At 42.6% G+C, this 18,865-nt stretch overlaps 1 protein-coding gene across 3 annotated transcripts; it reads left to right on the top strand.

The window, feature by feature from the left end:
- Window positions 1-3,117: 3,117 nt before the first annotated feature.
- On the top strand, window positions 3,118-14,554 carry LOC112234626 (zinc finger and BTB domain-containing protein 18). 3 transcript variants are annotated; one of them, XR_006084147.1, is made up of 3 exons: window positions 6,153-6,499; window positions 9,366-13,239; window positions 13,281-14,554. XR_006084147.1 is itself a non-coding variant. In XM_042327299.1 (2 exons), the coding sequence occupies exon 2, from the start codon at window positions 9,380-9,382 to the stop codon at window positions 11,000-11,002; it is 1,623 nt and encodes a 540-aa protein (XP_042183233.1). In that variant the 5' UTR covers window positions 3,118-3,451; window positions 9,366-9,379; the 3' UTR covers window positions 11,003-14,554. The 3 variants fall into 3 exon arrangements, 2 of the variants coding, with proteins under 2 accessions (XP_042183233.1, XP_042183230.1); XM_042327299.1 differs by lacking the exon at window positions 6,153-6,499 and adding an exon at window positions 3,118-3,451 and having other exon boundaries at window positions 9,366-14,554; XM_042327296.1 differs by having other exon boundaries at window positions 9,366-14,554.
- Window positions 14,555-18,865: the final 4,311 nt, after the last annotated feature.

Raw genomic sequence — 18,865 nt, 5'->3', positions numbered from 1 at the left:
GTCATGTAAAGAAACCAAACAAGTGTAAAAGAAAAAATGTACAAGATATGTACAAGACCTTATAGAGAACATTGACATGTAATTTACATTTACAAACAAATCAATAATATTTTTAGCATAATTTAATCATTTCTCATCATAAAAAAATGTATGTTGAATGTGACTACTACAGTGGGCATCGATCACTATTAAAAATGTTCTGCCTGTACTGTGACAGTCAGAGAGATGTGGAGCCCAAACATGGAATCCACAGTGACCCCAAGAGGAAGGAATGCAGAAGGAGAGTGTAACGGGATTCTTCTGTTGAAGGAGAGGCGGACCAAAACGCAGCGTGGTTATTGTGATACATCTTTAATAAAGATGAAAATAGAACAATATACAAAAAACAAGAAAACGTGAAAAACCAAAAACAGCTCTATCTGGTGTAACAAACACAGACAGGAACAATCACCCACAAAACCCCAACACCAAACAGGCTACCTAAATATGGTTCCCAATCAGAGACAATGACTAACACCTGCCTCTGATTGAGAACCATATCAGGCCAAACACAGAAACAGACAAACTAGACACACAACATAGAATGCCCACTCAGATCACACCCTGACCAAACAAAATATAGAAACATACAAAGCAAATTATGGTCAGGGTGTGACAGAGAGGCTGGTGTATAGTATATCACTGTAGAGACAGGCCTCTCTCTCTCGCTCTCTCTCGCTCTCTCTCTCTCTCTCTCTCAAAATGCAGAGAAATTAATTTGCTGCTGTATGTAAATATCCAACCTTATATTGACACATATACAAAGATAATAAATTATTTATTTCCAATAATATAATTGCAAAGAAATGCAATGCATTTGTGGAATGATTAATTGTCACATACATCATGTTGCTCAAAATTAAACTGGTGCATTTTCATCCTTTATATTGTTAGGATAAAAATGACTTTTCTCAATGTCCTTCACTGCTAAATGAAAAGGCATCTCTAAATGGGCAACATTTAGAAATCATATTTGACATTGGTTTTGAACAGAGAACTGCAGAAAGTACAATTTCAAAGATCTCTGTTTTTGGCACAAGTCTGTTCCAGCCCAGCATCTGTTGACTCAAAAATAATTTTGGGATCAAAAGGAGTTTTAAAGTAAAAATGTTTATGTAAATCACAGGGGCTTCTGAGTGATGGAGGAGCACAACACATTGGCGTCAGGTTTCAAACAGTGCTGTTGATAGCATCTGAATTGTACTGTACCTCTGACAATAACACACATTTCAGAAGTGAAAAAGTGAAACCTAAAGTATCAATAAGATCAGTCATCCATAAAGTCATCCATAATTGAAGCATTTATCAAAATAAATAGTAGGTTTTTTAAAACATTGTTCAAATATGTAGTGGGCATTTTCTCAATACCTGCTTGTTTTCAAAAATCTTCAGAAGATTTTATTCAGAAGCGGTTATTCAAATTGGGTACATAGACATATCATCACATAATTTGTTGTGATAATTACTCAGAGCTTTCCTTTATCAGAGAGAGCAACTACTGGATTGTAATCTGTTACAAACAATGCTGCTAACATTCACTCATTTGTCACATAATGAGGCCATTATGTGCATTTAAAGATGTAATGTATTTTTGATTAAATACTGTGAATCATTACTGTTTTTTGAACTCTATTAGTAACACCAATTAGTTTACTGGGACGAATTTAGGAATGTAAATGTCCAGACTGGATTTCCACTACAACCTCAACACAAGTAACCTGTTATTTGGTATTTATGTACATATGGAGCATCTGTAAGACATAACATCATACCACTTCGAAAATTCATGAAATACCTCTCAATAGGCCCATGTTAACTTTGGGGCCCCTATATCTTTGTTCGTGTGATTGTAGTCACAAACGGATTCTCTTGTTCTCCCGATTTACGGTCCTGCATGGGTAATCACTGCCCTGGCACTCGGTGCAACTTTTTACGTTGCTTACAAAACTGGATGCTCTAATGAAATGTCTCGAAATTGACTGAAGTTTGAACCTCCATATATAATACAGTATATAATGTTTTATAACGTGTTTATCATCTATAAGGTTCTCACCAAGTCTTAGAATATCTTGCCTATAAGATATAACCTAAACTCACATCAAAGGAGACATGCAACTTCAGCATAATGTTGTTCGTCTTTAAATGAAGTTATAGTGTTGTACAATATAACATATATTACAAATAGGAATACAAAGTAGCCTATTCGTTTGTAATTACATTAGGCTAATTATTGACGTGAGAGTGGACGTATTCGACATCAAATCAAGACATGGTTATTGTATGTCCCTGAGACACACTGTAATGAACAGAGACTTGGGCCATTAATTGTATGTGAATGAACCTGCTGATAGTTTAGCATAGTTTAGCCGACTATACTCCGTGATTTACTATGGAGTCGAATGCATCTGGCGTGGGCGGAAGGGTAATCCGACTTCACATAAAATTAAGTTTAGATGTATTTTTTTAAGCTACTGATTTCAGGTAGTTTTTCTTTGGTTGCTGACATTAGTAGTTTTTTTAAATGAAAAAGTACATTTTATGTGATGTCGGAGCTCCAGTCCGCACTCGCTAGTCACAGCACAACTCCAACGTAAATCATAAAGTTGAGTTTAGTCGGCTAAGCATTGTCTCATGATAGGACTATAGACATAGGAATACTATGATAGGCTAACCTATTCATCATGACATTATGCATAAACTATTTAATATTCTTGCAAAATCTATAGGCTATCCCATGGCAATAGGAAAATTACTAAAGCCAGAAAAAATTGCCTAGAAAGAAAATCACTTTATTCAAACCAATGAATGAACAATTGATTGTGCTACCTTGATGCATTCTGCTCGCTTCCAACGGAGTTATTTTACGCGTGAATTGCCTTATATTCGCAGACCTTTTCGTTGCAGTCCTCATTTTGTACCCGGTGACAAAAGTTTTATTTCAACAATATGAAGGTAGTGCACCTGTTCTTCCTCTCTATTGGTCGAAGCATGACTACAGTACCCACGAAACCCTGCGCTCAGCCTCTCGCTCACTCTGTGCTCTGCGCCAGTCTGTTCAGGGAACCAGTTCGCTTGGCCTTTTTTCTGCCTTCTCACTGTTGCCTGGTGTCAACCTACACCCAGTAGACATATCCCTCCCTCTTCAACGACTGCTTCCAATTTGCCTTCACTTTTCTTATCACAAGCACTATTGGCTTTTGCGCTGTCAGTCAGACGCCTCTACCGTAGCTGGAGTTTAGTAGCAACAGCTCGGAAACATCTGGCTGCCGCAGCCCTTCTCTCTCCGCTCGCTCGGTCCGTCTTTCCTGCCACTGCAGGTTGTTATGGACATTTGTTGAAAGTCAATCTAGTTATTTTTCAGTCTCAATAGGATTTGACGAAGGACGCAGGAAGACATTGGAGCTTGTTGTCTGTAAGTGCCTTTAATACCACAGTCCGAAAGGGTGATGAAAGGAGGTTAAAGAATGAAAGAGGAAAAAGTAATAATCCTTTCTAGCGACTGTTGTGTTCACATAATAGTTGCTATGTTAGCTCCTTCGTAGTGCCTGTCGGCATTGCATCGGGGCCTGCTACAGAACTGATATAGCCTACTACTGATCGAACGTGTACTTTTTTTTGTTAACCACCTTGGCTAGCTAGCTTGATTGCGTTAGTGTGTGCGCTCGAGAGATATTGTATTTGTAGTCTGGCGAATGTTCTGTTGTGTTGCTCGCGACAGTCTTCCATTCTGGAACCAGCAGCGCAGAGAAATGTTGGTAGCCAGACCCTGGAGGAGTAGCCTACAGAGGTTGACAGATACATTGATCATTTGCTTGTATCGGTAGTAGTGTGTCATGTCCGGTCTCAAGAAGTTTATGGAAGTAATGGCTCATTTATGACAGTTGTTTCCTGGCATTTGATCTTTTTGTAGACTAGGCTAATCCAAAGAAAGGCAATGGCAATGATACAATGTATATATTTGGATTAAGTGTTATGTGTTGCAAATTGTAATATTAATGTTGTAACATTGTTACCAATTACCCAAACACACTCTAGGGCTATTTAATGATACATGATATCCTTTTTTTTGTGTGTGAAAGGAATAGACTGTTCTGTGAAAGCCTCGGATCCTGAATCGGTAATATAGGCTAATTATTTAGGTGCAACTCCAATTTTTCCATTTGCGTGCAGCGTCACTGATTTGAAGGTAATGCAAAGATATATATGAATAACATAAGATATCTGGCCATAGGTTTGTTCTATAAGCCTACATATGGCCTATATATTCGTGTGTTTCTCCTCTTTCTAAAGTATAGGCTACACTCATTAGCATAAATTGCAATTCATTCCTAAAGGTTTTGATCTTGTACATTTTCATAACAAAACTTGAGAATTATATTACATCACTGAAGCTGGAGTCTTATATCTCCCGCACTAACTTAAAGCATCAGCTGTCAGAGCACCTTTCCGATCATTGCACCTGTACATAGCCCATCTGTACATAGCCCATCTGTAAATAGCCCATTCACCTACCTCATCCCCATATTGTTTTTTTGTTTTTTGCTCCTTTGCACCCCAGTATCTTTACTTGCACATTCATCTTCTGCACATCTATCACTCCAGTATTTAATTGCTAAATTGTTATTATTTTGCCCCTAATCTTACTACATTTGCACACACTGTATATAGATTTTTCTATTGTGTTATTGGCTGTACGTTTGTGTATGTTTGTGTAACTCTGTGTTGTTTGTGTCGCACTGCTTTGCTTTATCTTGGCCAGGTCGCAGTTGTAAATGAGAACTTGTTCTCAACTGGCCTACCTGGTTAAATAAAGGTGAAATAAAAAATAAAATACATTTAAGAAATGCCCCTTATGTCAACAGGAACATGTTGAATGTCTTGAATGTAAAGTTCACATCTATATAGGCTACACAAAAAAATGTTAATATATGATCAAATCAAATCAAAGTTTATTTGTCACGTGTGCCAAATACAACAGGTGTAGTAGACCTTACAGTGAAATGCTGACTTGCTAACCAATAGTGCAAAAAAGGTGTTACGTGAACAATAGGTAAGTAAAGAAATAAAACAACAGTAAAAAGACAGGCTATATACAGTAGCGAGGCTATAAAAGTAGTGAGGCTACATACAGACACCGGTTAGTCAGGCTGATTGAGGTAGTATGTACATGTAGATATGGTTAAAGTGACTATGCATATATGATGAACAGAGAGTAGCAGTAGCATAGAAGAGGGGGTGGTGGGTGGTGGGACACAATGCAGAGAGCCCGGTTAGCCAATGTACGGGAGCACTGGTTAGTCAGGCTGATTGAGGTAGTATGTACATGTAGATATAGTTAAAGTGACTATGCATATATGATAAACAGATAGTAGCAGCAGCGTAAAAGGGGGGTTGGGTGGTGGGACACAATGCAGATAGCCCGGTTAGCCAATGCAGATAGCCCGGTTAGCCAATGTACGGGAGCAGTCTATTGTTATTGTTTATTATTGTTATTGTTTCATATGAATAATAATGTGCTGCATATAGATGTGTGGCTGTGATCCATTCACATGGCAGATAAATGAATTCCTTGTGGAAAAAAAATACCCACTGAAATATTCACACGAAAGAGTGGAATACTTTCACAAAAGAAAGCAGAAGCTGTAGTCAGTTTTAGGCAGCCCATTAAGGAATAGTGTAGTTTTTGTTTCATTTAGAATATCACTCATGAGGTCAATACGATTGTTCCCATTGTTATTTTCTACATTTTTCTGTCAGTTGTCCAAAGGGTTAGGGAAATGATTTACGGTAATGGCAAGGGCAGTGAACCGTACAAAAGTTGAAAACAATATCAGCTGCGTGGATCTGTCAGTTGAAAATGTGCTGTGCTAGCATTTGTTTATGGTTACTGGAAGGAGAGCGGGCGGCAAAAAAAAAACACACAAAAACTTGAGGGTATTTAAATTCATTGCGCAGGAAACTAGGTTAGAACAAAAGTGTTGGTTTTCACACAGACCTATTTTCTTAAGTTATCCTTTAGAGTGAAGAGGTAGGGGGAAGTTGTCTAGTTTTCCACCCAAGCACCTCAATACATGTACCCCCTTTTTTTAGAGAGAGGAGAAAAAAAGAAACAAAGTTGTATAAAGGAGAGGCTGGTGGCAGAGTGTAGAGGAGTAGCATATGGCTGTAAAAGGAGCACAGCTGGAGGTAGCATTTCCATCTGAACATGATGTCAGAGCAGCTGACAGGCTGCCATCCCCCAGTCTTTTATTCTAATGCACAGACTGGGAGTTAGTGTGTGTGCGGATCTGTGTTCAGGAGGAGGTATCTCATTCCCCTCCAACATCTCCTCCGCTTTGCATCTGTCTTCCACAGTTTGCATTTTTTTTTTCTCCTACCCCCTCATTGTTTCTGCAAAAAAGCTGCAGCCGGCCCAGCTTTTCTACTACAGTGGACTTAATCAAGTTGATGCATACTGCAGGTACTGTGGGAAGGGGTCCGGGGCCCTGGGAGGGTTTTATTTTGTATGAGTAGCTCTGGCTTTTCCAGGGCTTTTCCCAGGGTCAGGCTACTTTTAGTCAGAGCTCTATGGAATAGGAAGTGAAGGATTTAGTCTACATGTTGTGTATGTGTACAGTAGTTGTTTACTGTAGCTAAGCAGGGGACTGGTGTAGTCAGGAAGAGCTTTCCTAGTTTTTCTCTGGTTTGTAGTGAGCAAGTTGGGCTTGGAGTTGAATGTTTGTTGAAATGATTGTCATTTGTTTCAACCAAAATACATTTCTTAATTTGTGTTTAACTAATGATTAAATGCAATTTAACATGTATTTATTGTCTGGTAAACCCAGTATTCATTTATCAGATCTGATCCAACAGATAACTGCTACTATCAAAATTGTACATCTTAATACTCATAAAGTTATTCTGGTTAAAACATCCACAAACAATGTAAAAAAATAAAATACAAATCTATAGGGTAATTTTTACTAAGAATAATTCAACCTTTCAAATCTAAATTTTGGGGCGGCAGGTAGCCTAGTGGTTAGAGCGTTGGGCCAGTAACCGAAAGGTTGCTGGATCGGATCCCGGATCCCAGAGCTGTCGTTCTGCCTCTGAATAAGGCAGTTAACTCACTGTTCCTCGGTAGGCCGTCATTGTAAATGAGAATTTGTTCTTAACTGACTTTCCTAGTTAAATAAAGGTTCAATAAACAATACAAAATAACTGTCTTTGAAATGACTTGAAAGCCTGATGTCCTCTTTCCCTGGCTTGTGTTCATTTTTTCTGTTGGTGGTGACTAATTTAGAAGTTGCAGATTTGAGCTGCCTGAATTGGCTAGACAGCTGTAATCGCACTCCTCCTAGTCTTAATCTCTTTATCTGGGCAGCAGCTGCCATATGGCCACAGTCAGCTGGATCAGATGTTTGTAAGCCTCCTTCTCCGTCCCTCTCTGTCCTGACAGACCCCTAATTTGATCGCTGCTACCTTGTGAGTTGTCCTACTATCTTTATTTTTAGCCATCTTAAGGATTAGGATGGCTGTAGACTACAGGGCACTTAAAGTGATTGTACTGTAAATCTTCAGTGCCGTTCTCTTTAGGGAGGATGTGCGGTTTCTAGAAAGATTTGAGGTGGGGGGAGCGTGGGGTGGTGGGAGTTGCCTGGGGGGTTGGACATCCCTGACCCTGTAAGCCTCCCATTAAGGAAAATCTGAACTCTGCTCCAGTGAGGGTTATCACACACTTGTTCACTCACATTCAAAAGGGTTTATTTAACTACTTAATGTTCAGGCTCATGTATTATTTCAGGCAAAAAAAAGATACTTGGTTTACAGGTGTGATCTTTTTTTTTTTCATTCAAAAGTATGAATCTCTATTATTCAAGTTTACTTAATGAAATGCTTTTCTGGAATAGGACTCTCTTTTTAGCAAATATAAATAGCAGTTGGAGTTGACAATAAAAGGCCTTTTGTAATTACCAACAAGACAACCTGTTTTTCAAACTCTTCAATTCCACGTGTACAGTCGTTATTCTCAGTATACTTACAGTAGGCCTTTGGAATCGGTAGCTTGTGTATGTGAGGATTGCATGTGTACCTGAAATCCTGTTACCTAAAGAGTCTGGCCAGGCCAATGTGGGTTATTAAAAATAACCTCACTAGGAGCTGGGAGAGTAAAGCGTGGAAGCAGTTCAGTTAGCAGGCGGGCGGGGAGACATCTGTGTGACCAGGAGGTTAGCTGCTGAAGCCTCTCTGTGATCATGTGGAGCAGCCATTGGTCGCAGTCTAGAGCAACACCTCTCCCAAATATCGTCCGGAAACATTTAGGTTTATGGAGCAATTAGACTCTACCTATTTTTATTTGGTGTTTGTGTGTCTGAACGTTGGAGTTTGTTGGTGGTAAAACATGTTAGCAGAATCTAAAAAGGAAAATGTGTCTTTGGTGATGTTTTAGTGACAGTTTTGTAAATGTATTTTAAAATGTCAAGGATTTCTTGTGTAGGCACATTTTTGTTCTCTTTTGGGTGAGTGAGAGAGAGGGTGAGTGAGAGAGAGGGTGAGTGAGTGAGAGGGTGAGTGAGTGAGTGAGTGAGTGAGAGAGAGGGTGAGTGAGAGAGAGGGTGAGTGAGAGAGAGGGTGAGTGAGAGAGAGGGTGAGTGAGAGAGAGGGTGAGTGAGAGAGAGGGTGAGTGAGTGAGAGAGAGGGTGAGTGAGTGAGAGAAAGAGGGTGAGTGAGTGAGAGAGCGGGTGAGTGAGTGAGAGAGAGGGTGAGTGAGTGAGTGGGTGAGTAGGTGAGAGGGTGAGTGAGTGAGTGAGTGAGTGAGTGAGTGAGTGAGAGGGTGGGTGAGTGAATGAGTGAGTGAGAGAGAGGGTGAGTGCGAGAGAGGGTGAATGAGTGAGTGAGTGGGTGAGTGAGAGAGTGGGTGGGTGGGTGGGTGAGTAAGAGAGAGTGGGTGAGTGAGTGAGTGAGTGAGTGAGTGAGTGAGTGAGTGAGTGAGTGAGTGAGAGAGAGGGTGAGTGAGTGAGAGAGTGGGTGAGTTAGTGAGAGAGTGGGTGGGTGAGTAAGAGAGAGTGGGTGAGTAAGAGAGAGTGTGAGTGAGAGAGTGGGTGGGTGGGTGAGTAAGTGAGAGAGTGAGTGAGAGAGTGGGTGGGTGGGTGAGTAAGTGAGAGAGTGGGTGAGTGCATGAGGTGAGAGAGTGGGTGAGTGGATCCAGACAGATTGTCTACAAGCTAAAACAAAAATAATGTACCTCTAACATCTTCTAAAATAATGTACCTCTAACATCTTCTAAAATAATGTACCTCTAACATCTTCTAAAATAATGTGCCTCTAACATCTGCTGTCTGTCCTAGGTTATGAAGACATCATGGAGTTCCCAGACCACAGCAGACATTTGCTACAGTGTCTGAGTGAGCAGAGGCATCAGGGTTTCCTTTGTGATTCCACTGTGCTGGTCGGCGATGCCCAGTTCCGGGCCCATCGAGCAGTGCTGGCTTCATGCAGCATGTACTTCCATCTCTTTTACAAGGACCAGCTGGACAAAAGGGACATTGTTCATCTGAACAGCGACATTGTTACAGCCCCGGCGTTCGCTCTCCTGCTGGAGTTCATGTACGAGGGGAAGCTCCAGTTCAAAGCCCTGCCCGTGGAGGACGTGCTGGCTGCTGCCAGCTTCCTCCACATGTACCACATTGTCAAGGTCTGCAAGAAGAAGCTGAAGCACAAAGCCACTGCGGAGGCAGACAGCACCAAGAAGGAGGAGGACGCTTCCAGCTGCTCTGACAAACTAGAGAGCTTCTCCGAGGGCAGCACGGGCCAACCAGCCACAGCTGACCTATTGCCCAGTGACGATGAGGACCTGGAGTCCAAGCAGGACCCCAGTAGCCTGTGGATAAGGCTACCCACTGACCGGGCTGGCACCCCGGCCACTGCCACCAGCCCAGGGGAAGATGACGCCCATGGCAGTCCCCCCAAGCTGCAATCCCCAACTGGCAGCCCCAGCAGCTCTATAGGCTCCCTGTCCCGGAGGTCTGTGGGCTCCCGTGGCTCCCGCAGAGTGTCGTCTGATGCAGACTGTGTCCTGGACTTGTCTGTGAAGTCCAGCCTGACTGGGCCCAGCGAGGCCTTGTCCAATAACCCTTACTTCTGTGATGTGGTGATGCCAGATAGCCTGCAGGGCACCCTGGTCCAAGTGAAGCAGGAGAAGAACACGGGCTCAGACCATGAGGACCTGGTGAGTGGTGACTACGAGATGGACCACAGTGGGCCCAAAGCCACCCCTCCCAGAACCAACGGAGGTCTGAACCACCACTTGGTCAGCAGCCATGCTCACAGACGCCTGGAGGCCCACCTGTCAGCCCTGCGTGATGCCACCCTGGCCAGTGAACTGGAGCGTGACGACAAGGTCAGCAATAATGACATGCTGGGCGGAGAGAGTGAGAGGGCCCAGGTTGAGACGGCCAGCATCGACAGCACCCTGCTGCCCTACGTGTCCAATATGCTGAACGCCCCTCACACTCAGATCTTCATGTGCCCGCTGTGCAACAAGGTGTTTCCCAGTCCGCACATCCTCCAGATCCACCTCAGCACACACTTTCGCGAGCAGGAAGGCGTGCGCGCCAAGCCCGCCAGCGACATCAACGTGCCCACCTGCTCCATCTGCGGCAAGACGTTCTCCTGCATGTACACCCTGAAGCGCCACGAGCGGACTCACTCTGGAGAGAAGCCGTACACATGCACCACGTGCGGTAAGAGCTTCCAGTACTCTCACAACCTGAGCCGGCACGCCGTGGTGCACACCCGAGAGAAGCCGCACGCCTGCAAGTGGTGTGAGCGGCGCTTCACCCAGTCCGGAGACCTGTACCGCCACATCCGCAAGTTCCACTGCGAACTGGTCAACTCGCTCTCTGTAAAGAGTGAAGGCCTCAACCTCCCCAACCTCCACAGGGACTGGGCCATAGAGGATAGTTCTCAAGAACTGTGGAAGTGAAGCCTGCTGAAATAATCAGGACTCCTTTGTTTTTAAGCTAAATGAGAGAGGTGTCAGTGAAGGTTGGGCAGAGAGGTAAGGGAGTTGGAGCACGGGTTGTGGGTAAGAGAGGGTTCTGATTTAGTCATGTTTCTTTTACGTACATTACAAAATCTGGTTAAATGGCACTTTATTAGAACATGAAGATGTTACTACTGTTTTCAGTTCCAGTCCCTTGTTCTGTTCTAATCTTTTATTTGTTCAGATTTAGTTCAATATAAAAAAACATGGGCGCTGGTATCAACAGCCAGTGTTATGTCATCTTCTTGTGTATAGTTACACTCCTTAATCTAAGGCACACCTTCAACGACAACCATATGAAGTGTTCAGGTAACACACTGATGTTGAAGATTATTAGAATACACTAAACGGGTACTGCTCAACAATTTATACCAGTACACATATGTGTGTGTGTATTAATATGTGTGTATATAGTGCACTATATTTTTATTATCAAATTTCATTGGTGTGTGTGTGCGTTTGCGTGTGTGTGTGTGTGTGTTTAAGGAAACTGGAAAGAGGTCTGCTCTAACAAGCTTCTGCTCCTTAAGCTCTTGACTGTTGAAAGAAGACATATGGCACTCATGCAATGTACAGCTTCCTTTTTCACATGAATTCAAGTATTTTCTAAAATTATACAATTTCTTAAATCTATCTGCTGCCTTTAAACATCCCTTTAATTTCATTTGGCTGTATCCTATAGGTTTCTGTAGTGATTATGGATTTATTTTTGGAAAATGGGATCTGATATTGCATGAAGTCCAACCTGTATATTTGAAATGTGAATTACTGTTTAACTGTACACTGTAATTGAGCAAATATAGAACAGACTATGTGAATATCCAAGGGTGCAGTCGGTTAAGAAACCCGGAATATTCCAGTTATGGAAAATGCATGAATATGATTTATCTTACATTTTCTTGTTGTTTTTTTTGTTATTTTTTTTGGGGGGGGGGGTGTATTCTAAATTAACTTATTTCATTCTTAAGTAGTTTATTTATTTTCTTTGCTCCTTTTGAGAGTCTGTCGGGACTCCTTTGAAATGTTCTTCTGGGCTGTGAAGATATTGTGTCAATGCACTGGTCTTGGGTTTGAGTTTGTGTAACGGAATGTGAGGTGAAGTTTGTCTTCAGACTGACAGAGGTGGCAGTGTGGGCTGAATGCCAGTAGTGACCTAACTAATCTACTGAAGATCTCCTCTACTGTGTTTGCCTCCCGCCCACACAGTACTTCATCACAGTCTACTCTGCTGCATGGTGGTCAAGGAGTTAAGGTTCCCAACTACTGTAGCTATATCCAGTTAACATTCTGCTTTGGTATTTTCTGCTTTCTCATCGACATTAAGTAAGCGTTGTGGGTAATTTATTTATATTTTTATTTGACACTTGTTTCTAACTGTGCGGCCAATGAGAAGGTTTCGCACTGATCTATGAGAGAGATGCTCACCTGCTCATACCTGAGTACTCCTGAAGGTTCTTTGTTTCAATAGTAAAGCCTGAGTACTCCTGAAGGTTATTTGTTTCAGTAGTAAAGCCTGAGTACTCCTGAAGGTTATTTGTTTCAATAGTAAAGCCTGAGTACTCCTGAAGGTTATTTGTTTCAATAGTAAAGCCTGAGTACTCCTGAAGGTTCTTTCTGTTTCAACAGTGAAGCCTGAGTACTCCTGGAGGTTCTTTCTGTTTCAACAGTAAAGCCTGAGTACTCCTGAAGGTTCTTTCTGTTTCAACAGTGAAGCCTGAGTACTCCTGAAGGTTATTTGTTTCAACAGTGAAGCCTGAGTACTCCTGAAGGTTCTTTCTGTTTCAACAGTAAAGCCTGAGTACTCCTGAAGGTTCTTTCTGTTTCAACAGTGAAGCCTGAGTACTCCTGAAGGTTCTTTCTGTTTCAACAGTGAAGCCTGAGTACTCCTGAAGGTTATTTGTTTCAACAGTGAAGCCTGAGTACTCCTGAAGGTTCTTTCTGTTTCAACAGTAAAGCCTGAGTACTCCTGAAGGTTCTTTCTGTTTCAACAGTGAAGCCTGAGTACTCCTGAAGGTTCTTTCTGTTTCAACAGTGAAGCCTGAGTACTCCTGAAGGTTCTTTCTGTTTCAACAGTGAAGCCTGAGTACTCCTGAAGGTTCTTTCTGTTTCAACAGTGAAGCCTGAGTACTCCTGAAGGTTCTTTCTGTTTCAACAGTGAAGCCTGAGTACTCCTGAAGGTTCTTTCTGTTTCAACAGTGAAGCCTGAGTACTCCTGGAGGTTCTTTCTGTTTTAAATGGTAAAAGCTGAAGAATCAGAGAGCAGTACTACACGCTCCTAATTTGAATGTCTGCGTGTATCTGTTTGAGTGCTCCTATGTACGTACTGTATGTATGTACACGTGCGTGTTTTCTACTGAAAGCGTAATCCTTACTTTTGAAGGGGGAGAATTGGCATGCTTGATTGCACCATTAAAGCTTATTTAACTGAGATTTATTGCTGAAAATATGCCTTTATGAAAATTACAGTTATAAATTATAGATTCACGAAATCATGGATACTATTACATTCAAGAGGAGATGTATTTAATCGTGAAATGATTGAGTTAACCTTAATATTATAATATCTCATTTTCATTTGAACTGTTCTTTATTTCAATATTTTATTTAGGATTTTTCACATTTTTAGGAATGTGAACATTCTGAGAAAAAATCTGCACTCAAAAAATGTTTGTGCACAAAAATCATGGAATCAATCAATCGAACAAAAGCAAAAGTTGAACTCTACACAAACTCAGTTGTTATTAGGATGGTTATGAATGTCTGCACATTGGCATGTCTGGCATGTCCACTCTGGTCCGGGGGTTTGGTTTGCTCTTCAGTGGACGTGGTGGTGGCAGCATCAGCTGGTGACATGGGTGCTCCTTGCCAACTGCACACACTCATGGCATTTTGCACAGTGGTAATTGATCTCTGCATCCATGGAAAATATATCATATGTGAGTTAGCTCTCTGTTTGAAGACTTATTTACAATTATTGCTGACTTCTTATTGTACTTGACCGCCTTAAACTACTGTAAACAGCTTGGTTTATTTTCACGTTATCTCTGGAACACTGAAAGTCTGTGTAACTGGACTCTCTATTGACCTTTTTGAAATGGAAAGGAAGCTGTGAAATGATCCAATAAGCATCTCCGTTTACATCAATCCAACTTTGGTTACTTGAAAACAGGAAAGGGCCAATGGGGGAAAAAACGTTCAAATGTAGACGACAATGAAGAGAGGGGAGGGGGGAAATAGAAAGAAATTGGTTGAAAAGGACAATCACTGTCTGAAAAATAAGCAGATTTTGATTCAAATATATTTGCTTCCCTGTGAGATTTGGTTTATTTTTCTGGATTTAAGCATTTAGCTTTGACAATCATAGTATGTTTTTTTTTTCTCAAGGGGAGTAAATTCTAAGGCTGTTTAGTTTTGTACTTTTTTGGTGTGCTGTTGTTGAAATTTTTAAATTGTGTGCAAACTGCAATAAATTATAAGAACCTTAAAACTCAACTCCAATGTAAATGTGTGTGTTTAATTTGTCACATAAAGAGTGAATAACATGGGTACCATTCAGTCGGCACAAAACTACCGCACATTTAGAGGATTAGTTAAATGCTTATTATACTTATTAATACAGCTTAGAGCCACAGTCATATTTTAACAGAAGGAAGATGTCATCTGCTGAAATTATTGTAATATACATTTTTTTCTTAATTTAATTTCATAAGTGTTTAAACCGACTGGACTTCTCAGAGGCCTGTATGTATTAGATACAAGCTCAATCAAATGTTACAATTACCAATGTTGGGGAAGCTACTCTGAAAATATAGTTTACCAAGCTACCTTTTACTTCACACTGGAGGAAGTTAAGCTACACTAAAGCTACACTTAAAAATATATAGTTTACCTAACTAAAGTTACTTTGAAAAAGTAGTTCACTACATCCAAATTACTTTGTGAAAAATTATCATCTGTAAATATCAGATTACAAATTGCAAGAACAGATATTAACATAATGTCTAATTTAGCCTATTAATCACACAAACAATGTTTCAAGTGAGAATTAGGAAGGTCTGATGCCAAAAAATAAAGTAAATTCTTGCCTACTTCACCCATATTTTATTTTTGCAAATAGTAGTGTGTAGTTCCAGTAGTTGGCTACACCACTACATGGTAAAACAGTAGTGTGTAGTTCCAGTATTTGGCTACACCGCTACATGGTAAAACAGTAGTGTGTAGTTCCAGTAGTTGGCTACACCACTACATGGTAAAACGGTAGTGTGTAGTTCCAGTAGTTGGCTACACCACTACATGGTAAAACGGTAGTGTGTAGTTCAGTAGTTGGCTAAACTACATGGTAAAACGTGTGTGTAGTTCCAGTAGTTGGCTACACCGCTACATGGTAAAACAGTAGTGTGTAGTTCCAGTAGTTGGCTACACCACTACATGGTAAAACAGTAGTGTGTAGTTCCAGTAGTTGGCTACACCGCTACATGGTAAAACAGTAGTGTGTAGTTCCAGTAGTTGGCTACACCACTAAATGGTAAAACGGTAGTGTGTAGTTCCAGTAGTTAGCTACACTGCTACATGGTAAAACAGTAATGTGTAGTTCCAGTAGTTGGCTACACCGCTACATGGTAAAACGGTAGTGTGTAGTTCCAGTAGTTAGCTAAACCGCTACATGGTAAAACAGTAGTGTGTAGTTCCAGTAGTTAGCTACACTGCTACATGGTAAAACAGTACTGTGTAGTTCCAGTAGTTGGCTACACCGCTACATGGTAAAACAGTAGTGTGTAGTTCCAGTAGTTGGCTACACTGCTACATGGTAAAACAGTAGTGTGTAGTTCCAGTAGTTGGCTATACCGCTACATGGTAAAACGGTAGTGTGTAGTTCCAGTAGTTGGCTACACCACTACATGGTAAAACGGTAGTGTGTAGTTCCAGTAGTTGGCTACACCGCTACATGGTAAAACGGTAGTGTGTAGTTCCAGTAGTTGGCTACACCACTACATGGTAAAACAGTAGTGTGTAGTTCCAGTAGTTGGCTACACCGCTACATGGTAAAACAGTAGTGTGTAGTTCCAGTAGTTGGCTACACCGCTACATGGTAAAACAGTAGTGTGTAGTTCCAGTAGTTGGCTACACCACTACATGGTAAAACAGTAGTGTGTAGTTCCAGTAGTTGGCTACACCACTACATGGCTAAAAGTAATTAACTACTGAAAACATAACCTTGACTTGAATTTAGTTAAACTACCACCAAGCTACTGCAAAATGTAGTTTAGTTACTTGTTGTTCACTGCTCCCCAACACTGACAATTACACACAACCCTAAGTGTGTATCATTTAATGCGATATATTAGCTATACTTACACATCTGAGTAATAGGAGCCCTTGTATCATGGCCAGTGTGTGGGCCCTAGTTGCATGGCCAGTATGCATGGCCAGTGTGTGTGTGGAGAGGCTGTGGATCTAGATTGGGCATATTCTAGCATTGCTCTTCAGAACTAACTATAGTGACTGTGATTCTGTACTTAGTGTATAATCATAATAGATATAGTGTTTTCATATCTTTCAGCAATGAAGGTAAGGGAAGCCTTGGCATCATTCATTTTTCTATGCCATGTTGTGTGTGTCTGTGTGTGTGGGGAGAGGCTGTGGATTGGGCCACTGTAGTTGCATGGCCAGTATGTGTGTGTGGGGAGAGGCTGTAGATTGGGCCACTGTAGTTGCATGGCCAGTATGTGTGTGTGGGGATAGGCTGTGGATCTAGATTGAGCCCCTGTATTTGCATGGCCAGTGTGTGTGTCAGGAGAGGCTCTAGATTGGAACACTGTAGTTGCATGGCCAGCATGTGTGGGTCAGGAGAGGTTGTGGATCTAGATTGGGCCCCTGTAGTTGCATGGCCAGTGTGTGTGTCAGGAGAGGCTCTAGATTGGGCCACTGTAGTTGCATGACCAGTATGTGTGTGTGGGGATAGGCTGTGGATCTAGATTGGGCCCCTGTAGTTGCATGGCCTGTATGTGTGTGTGGGAAGAGGCTGTGGATCTAGATTTGGCCCCTGTAGTTGCATAGCCAGTGTCTGTGTGTGTGTGTGTGGGGGGGGGCTGTTGATCTAGATTGGGCCCCTGTAGTTGCATGGCCAGTGTGTGTGTCAGGAGAGGCTCTAGATTGGGCCACTGTAGTTGCATGGCCAGTATGTGTGTGTATGGGATAGGCTGTGGATCTAGATTGAGCCCCTCTAGTTGCATTGCCAGTGTGTGTGTCAGGAGAGGCTCTAGATTGGGCCACTGTAGTTGCATGGCCAGTATGTGTGTGAATGTGGAGAGGCTGGGGATCTAGATTGAGCCCTTGTAGTTGCATGGCCAGTGTGTGTGTGTCAGGAGAGACCCTAGATTGGAACACTGTAGTTGCATGGCCAGTATGTGTGTGTCAGGAGAGGTTGTGGATCTAGATTGGGCCCCTGTAGTTGCATAGCCAGTAGTCTGTGTGCCAGTATGTGTGTCTGTGTGTGTGTGGGGGGGGCTGTGGATCTAGATTGGGCCCCTGTAGTTGCATGGCCAGTGTGTGTGTGTGGAGAGAGGCTGTGGATCTAGATTGGGCCCCTGTAGTTGCATGGCCAGTGTGTGTGTCAGGAGAGGCTCTAGATTGGGCCACTGTAGTTGCATGGCCAGTATGTGTGTGTGGGGATAGGCTGTGGATCTAGATTGGGCCCCTGTATTTGCATGGCCAGTGTGTGTGTCAGGAGAGGCTCTAGATTGGAACACTGTAGTTACATGGCCAGTATGTGTGTGTGGGGAGAGGCTGTGGATCTAGATTGAGCCCCTGTAGTTGCATGGCCAGTATGTGTGTGTGGGGAGAGGCTGTGGATCTAGATTGGGCCCCTGTAGTTGCATGGCCAGTGTGTGTGTCAGGAGAGGCTCTAGATTGGAACACTGTAGTTGCATGGCCAGTATGTGTGTGTGGGGATAGGCTGTGGATCTAGATTGGGCCCCTGTATTGTGCATGGCCAGTATATGTCTGTATGGGGAGAGGCTGCATGGCCAGTATGTGTCTGTATGGGGAGAGGCTGGGGATCTAGATTGAGCCCTTGTATTTGCATGGCCAGTGTGTGTGTGTCAGGAGAGGCTCTAGATTGGAACACTGTAGTTGCATGGCCAGTATGTGTGTGGAGAGAGGCTGTGGATCTAGATTGGGCCCCTGTAGTTGCATGGCCAGTGTGTGTGTCACGAGAGGCTCTAGATTGGGCCACTGTAGTTGGATGGCCAGTATGTGTGTGTGGGGAGAGGCTGTGGATCTAGATTGGGCCCCTGTAGTTGCATGGCCAGTGTGTGTGTCAGGAGAGGCTCTAGATTGGAACACTGTAGTTGCATGGCCAGTATGTGTGTGTATGGGATAGGCTGTGGATCTAGATTGAGCCCCTCTAGTTGCATTGCCAGTGTGTGTGTCAGGAGAGGCTCTAGATTGGGCCACTGTAGTTGCATGGCCAGTATGTGTGTGAATGTGGAGAGGCTGGGGATCTAGATTGAGCCCTTGTAGTTGCATGGCCAGTGTGTGTGTGTCAGGAGAGGCTCTAGATTGGAACACTGTAGTTGCATGGCCAGTATGTGTGTGGAGAGAGGCTGTGGATCTAGATTGGGCCCCTGTCGTTGCATGGCCAGTGTGTGTGTCAGGAGAGGCTCTAGATTGGGCCACTGTAGTTGCATGGCCAGTATGTGTGTGTGGGGAGAGGCTGTGGATCTAGATTGGGCCCCTGTAGTTGCATGGCCAGTGTGTGTGTCAGGAGAGGCTCTAGATTGGAACACTGTAGTTGCATGGCCA

This window comes from Oncorhynchus tshawytscha, linkage group LG01 (assembly GCF_018296145.1).
Source record: "Oncorhynchus tshawytscha isolate Ot180627B linkage group LG01, Otsh_v2.0, whole genome shotgun sequence".
Classification (NCBI taxonomy): Eukaryota; Metazoa; Chordata; class Actinopteri; order Salmoniformes; family Salmonidae; genus Oncorhynchus; species Oncorhynchus tshawytscha.
The sequence above is the reverse complement of the archived record's forward strand: the minus strand, read 5'-3'. Positions and strand labels throughout refer to the sequence as shown.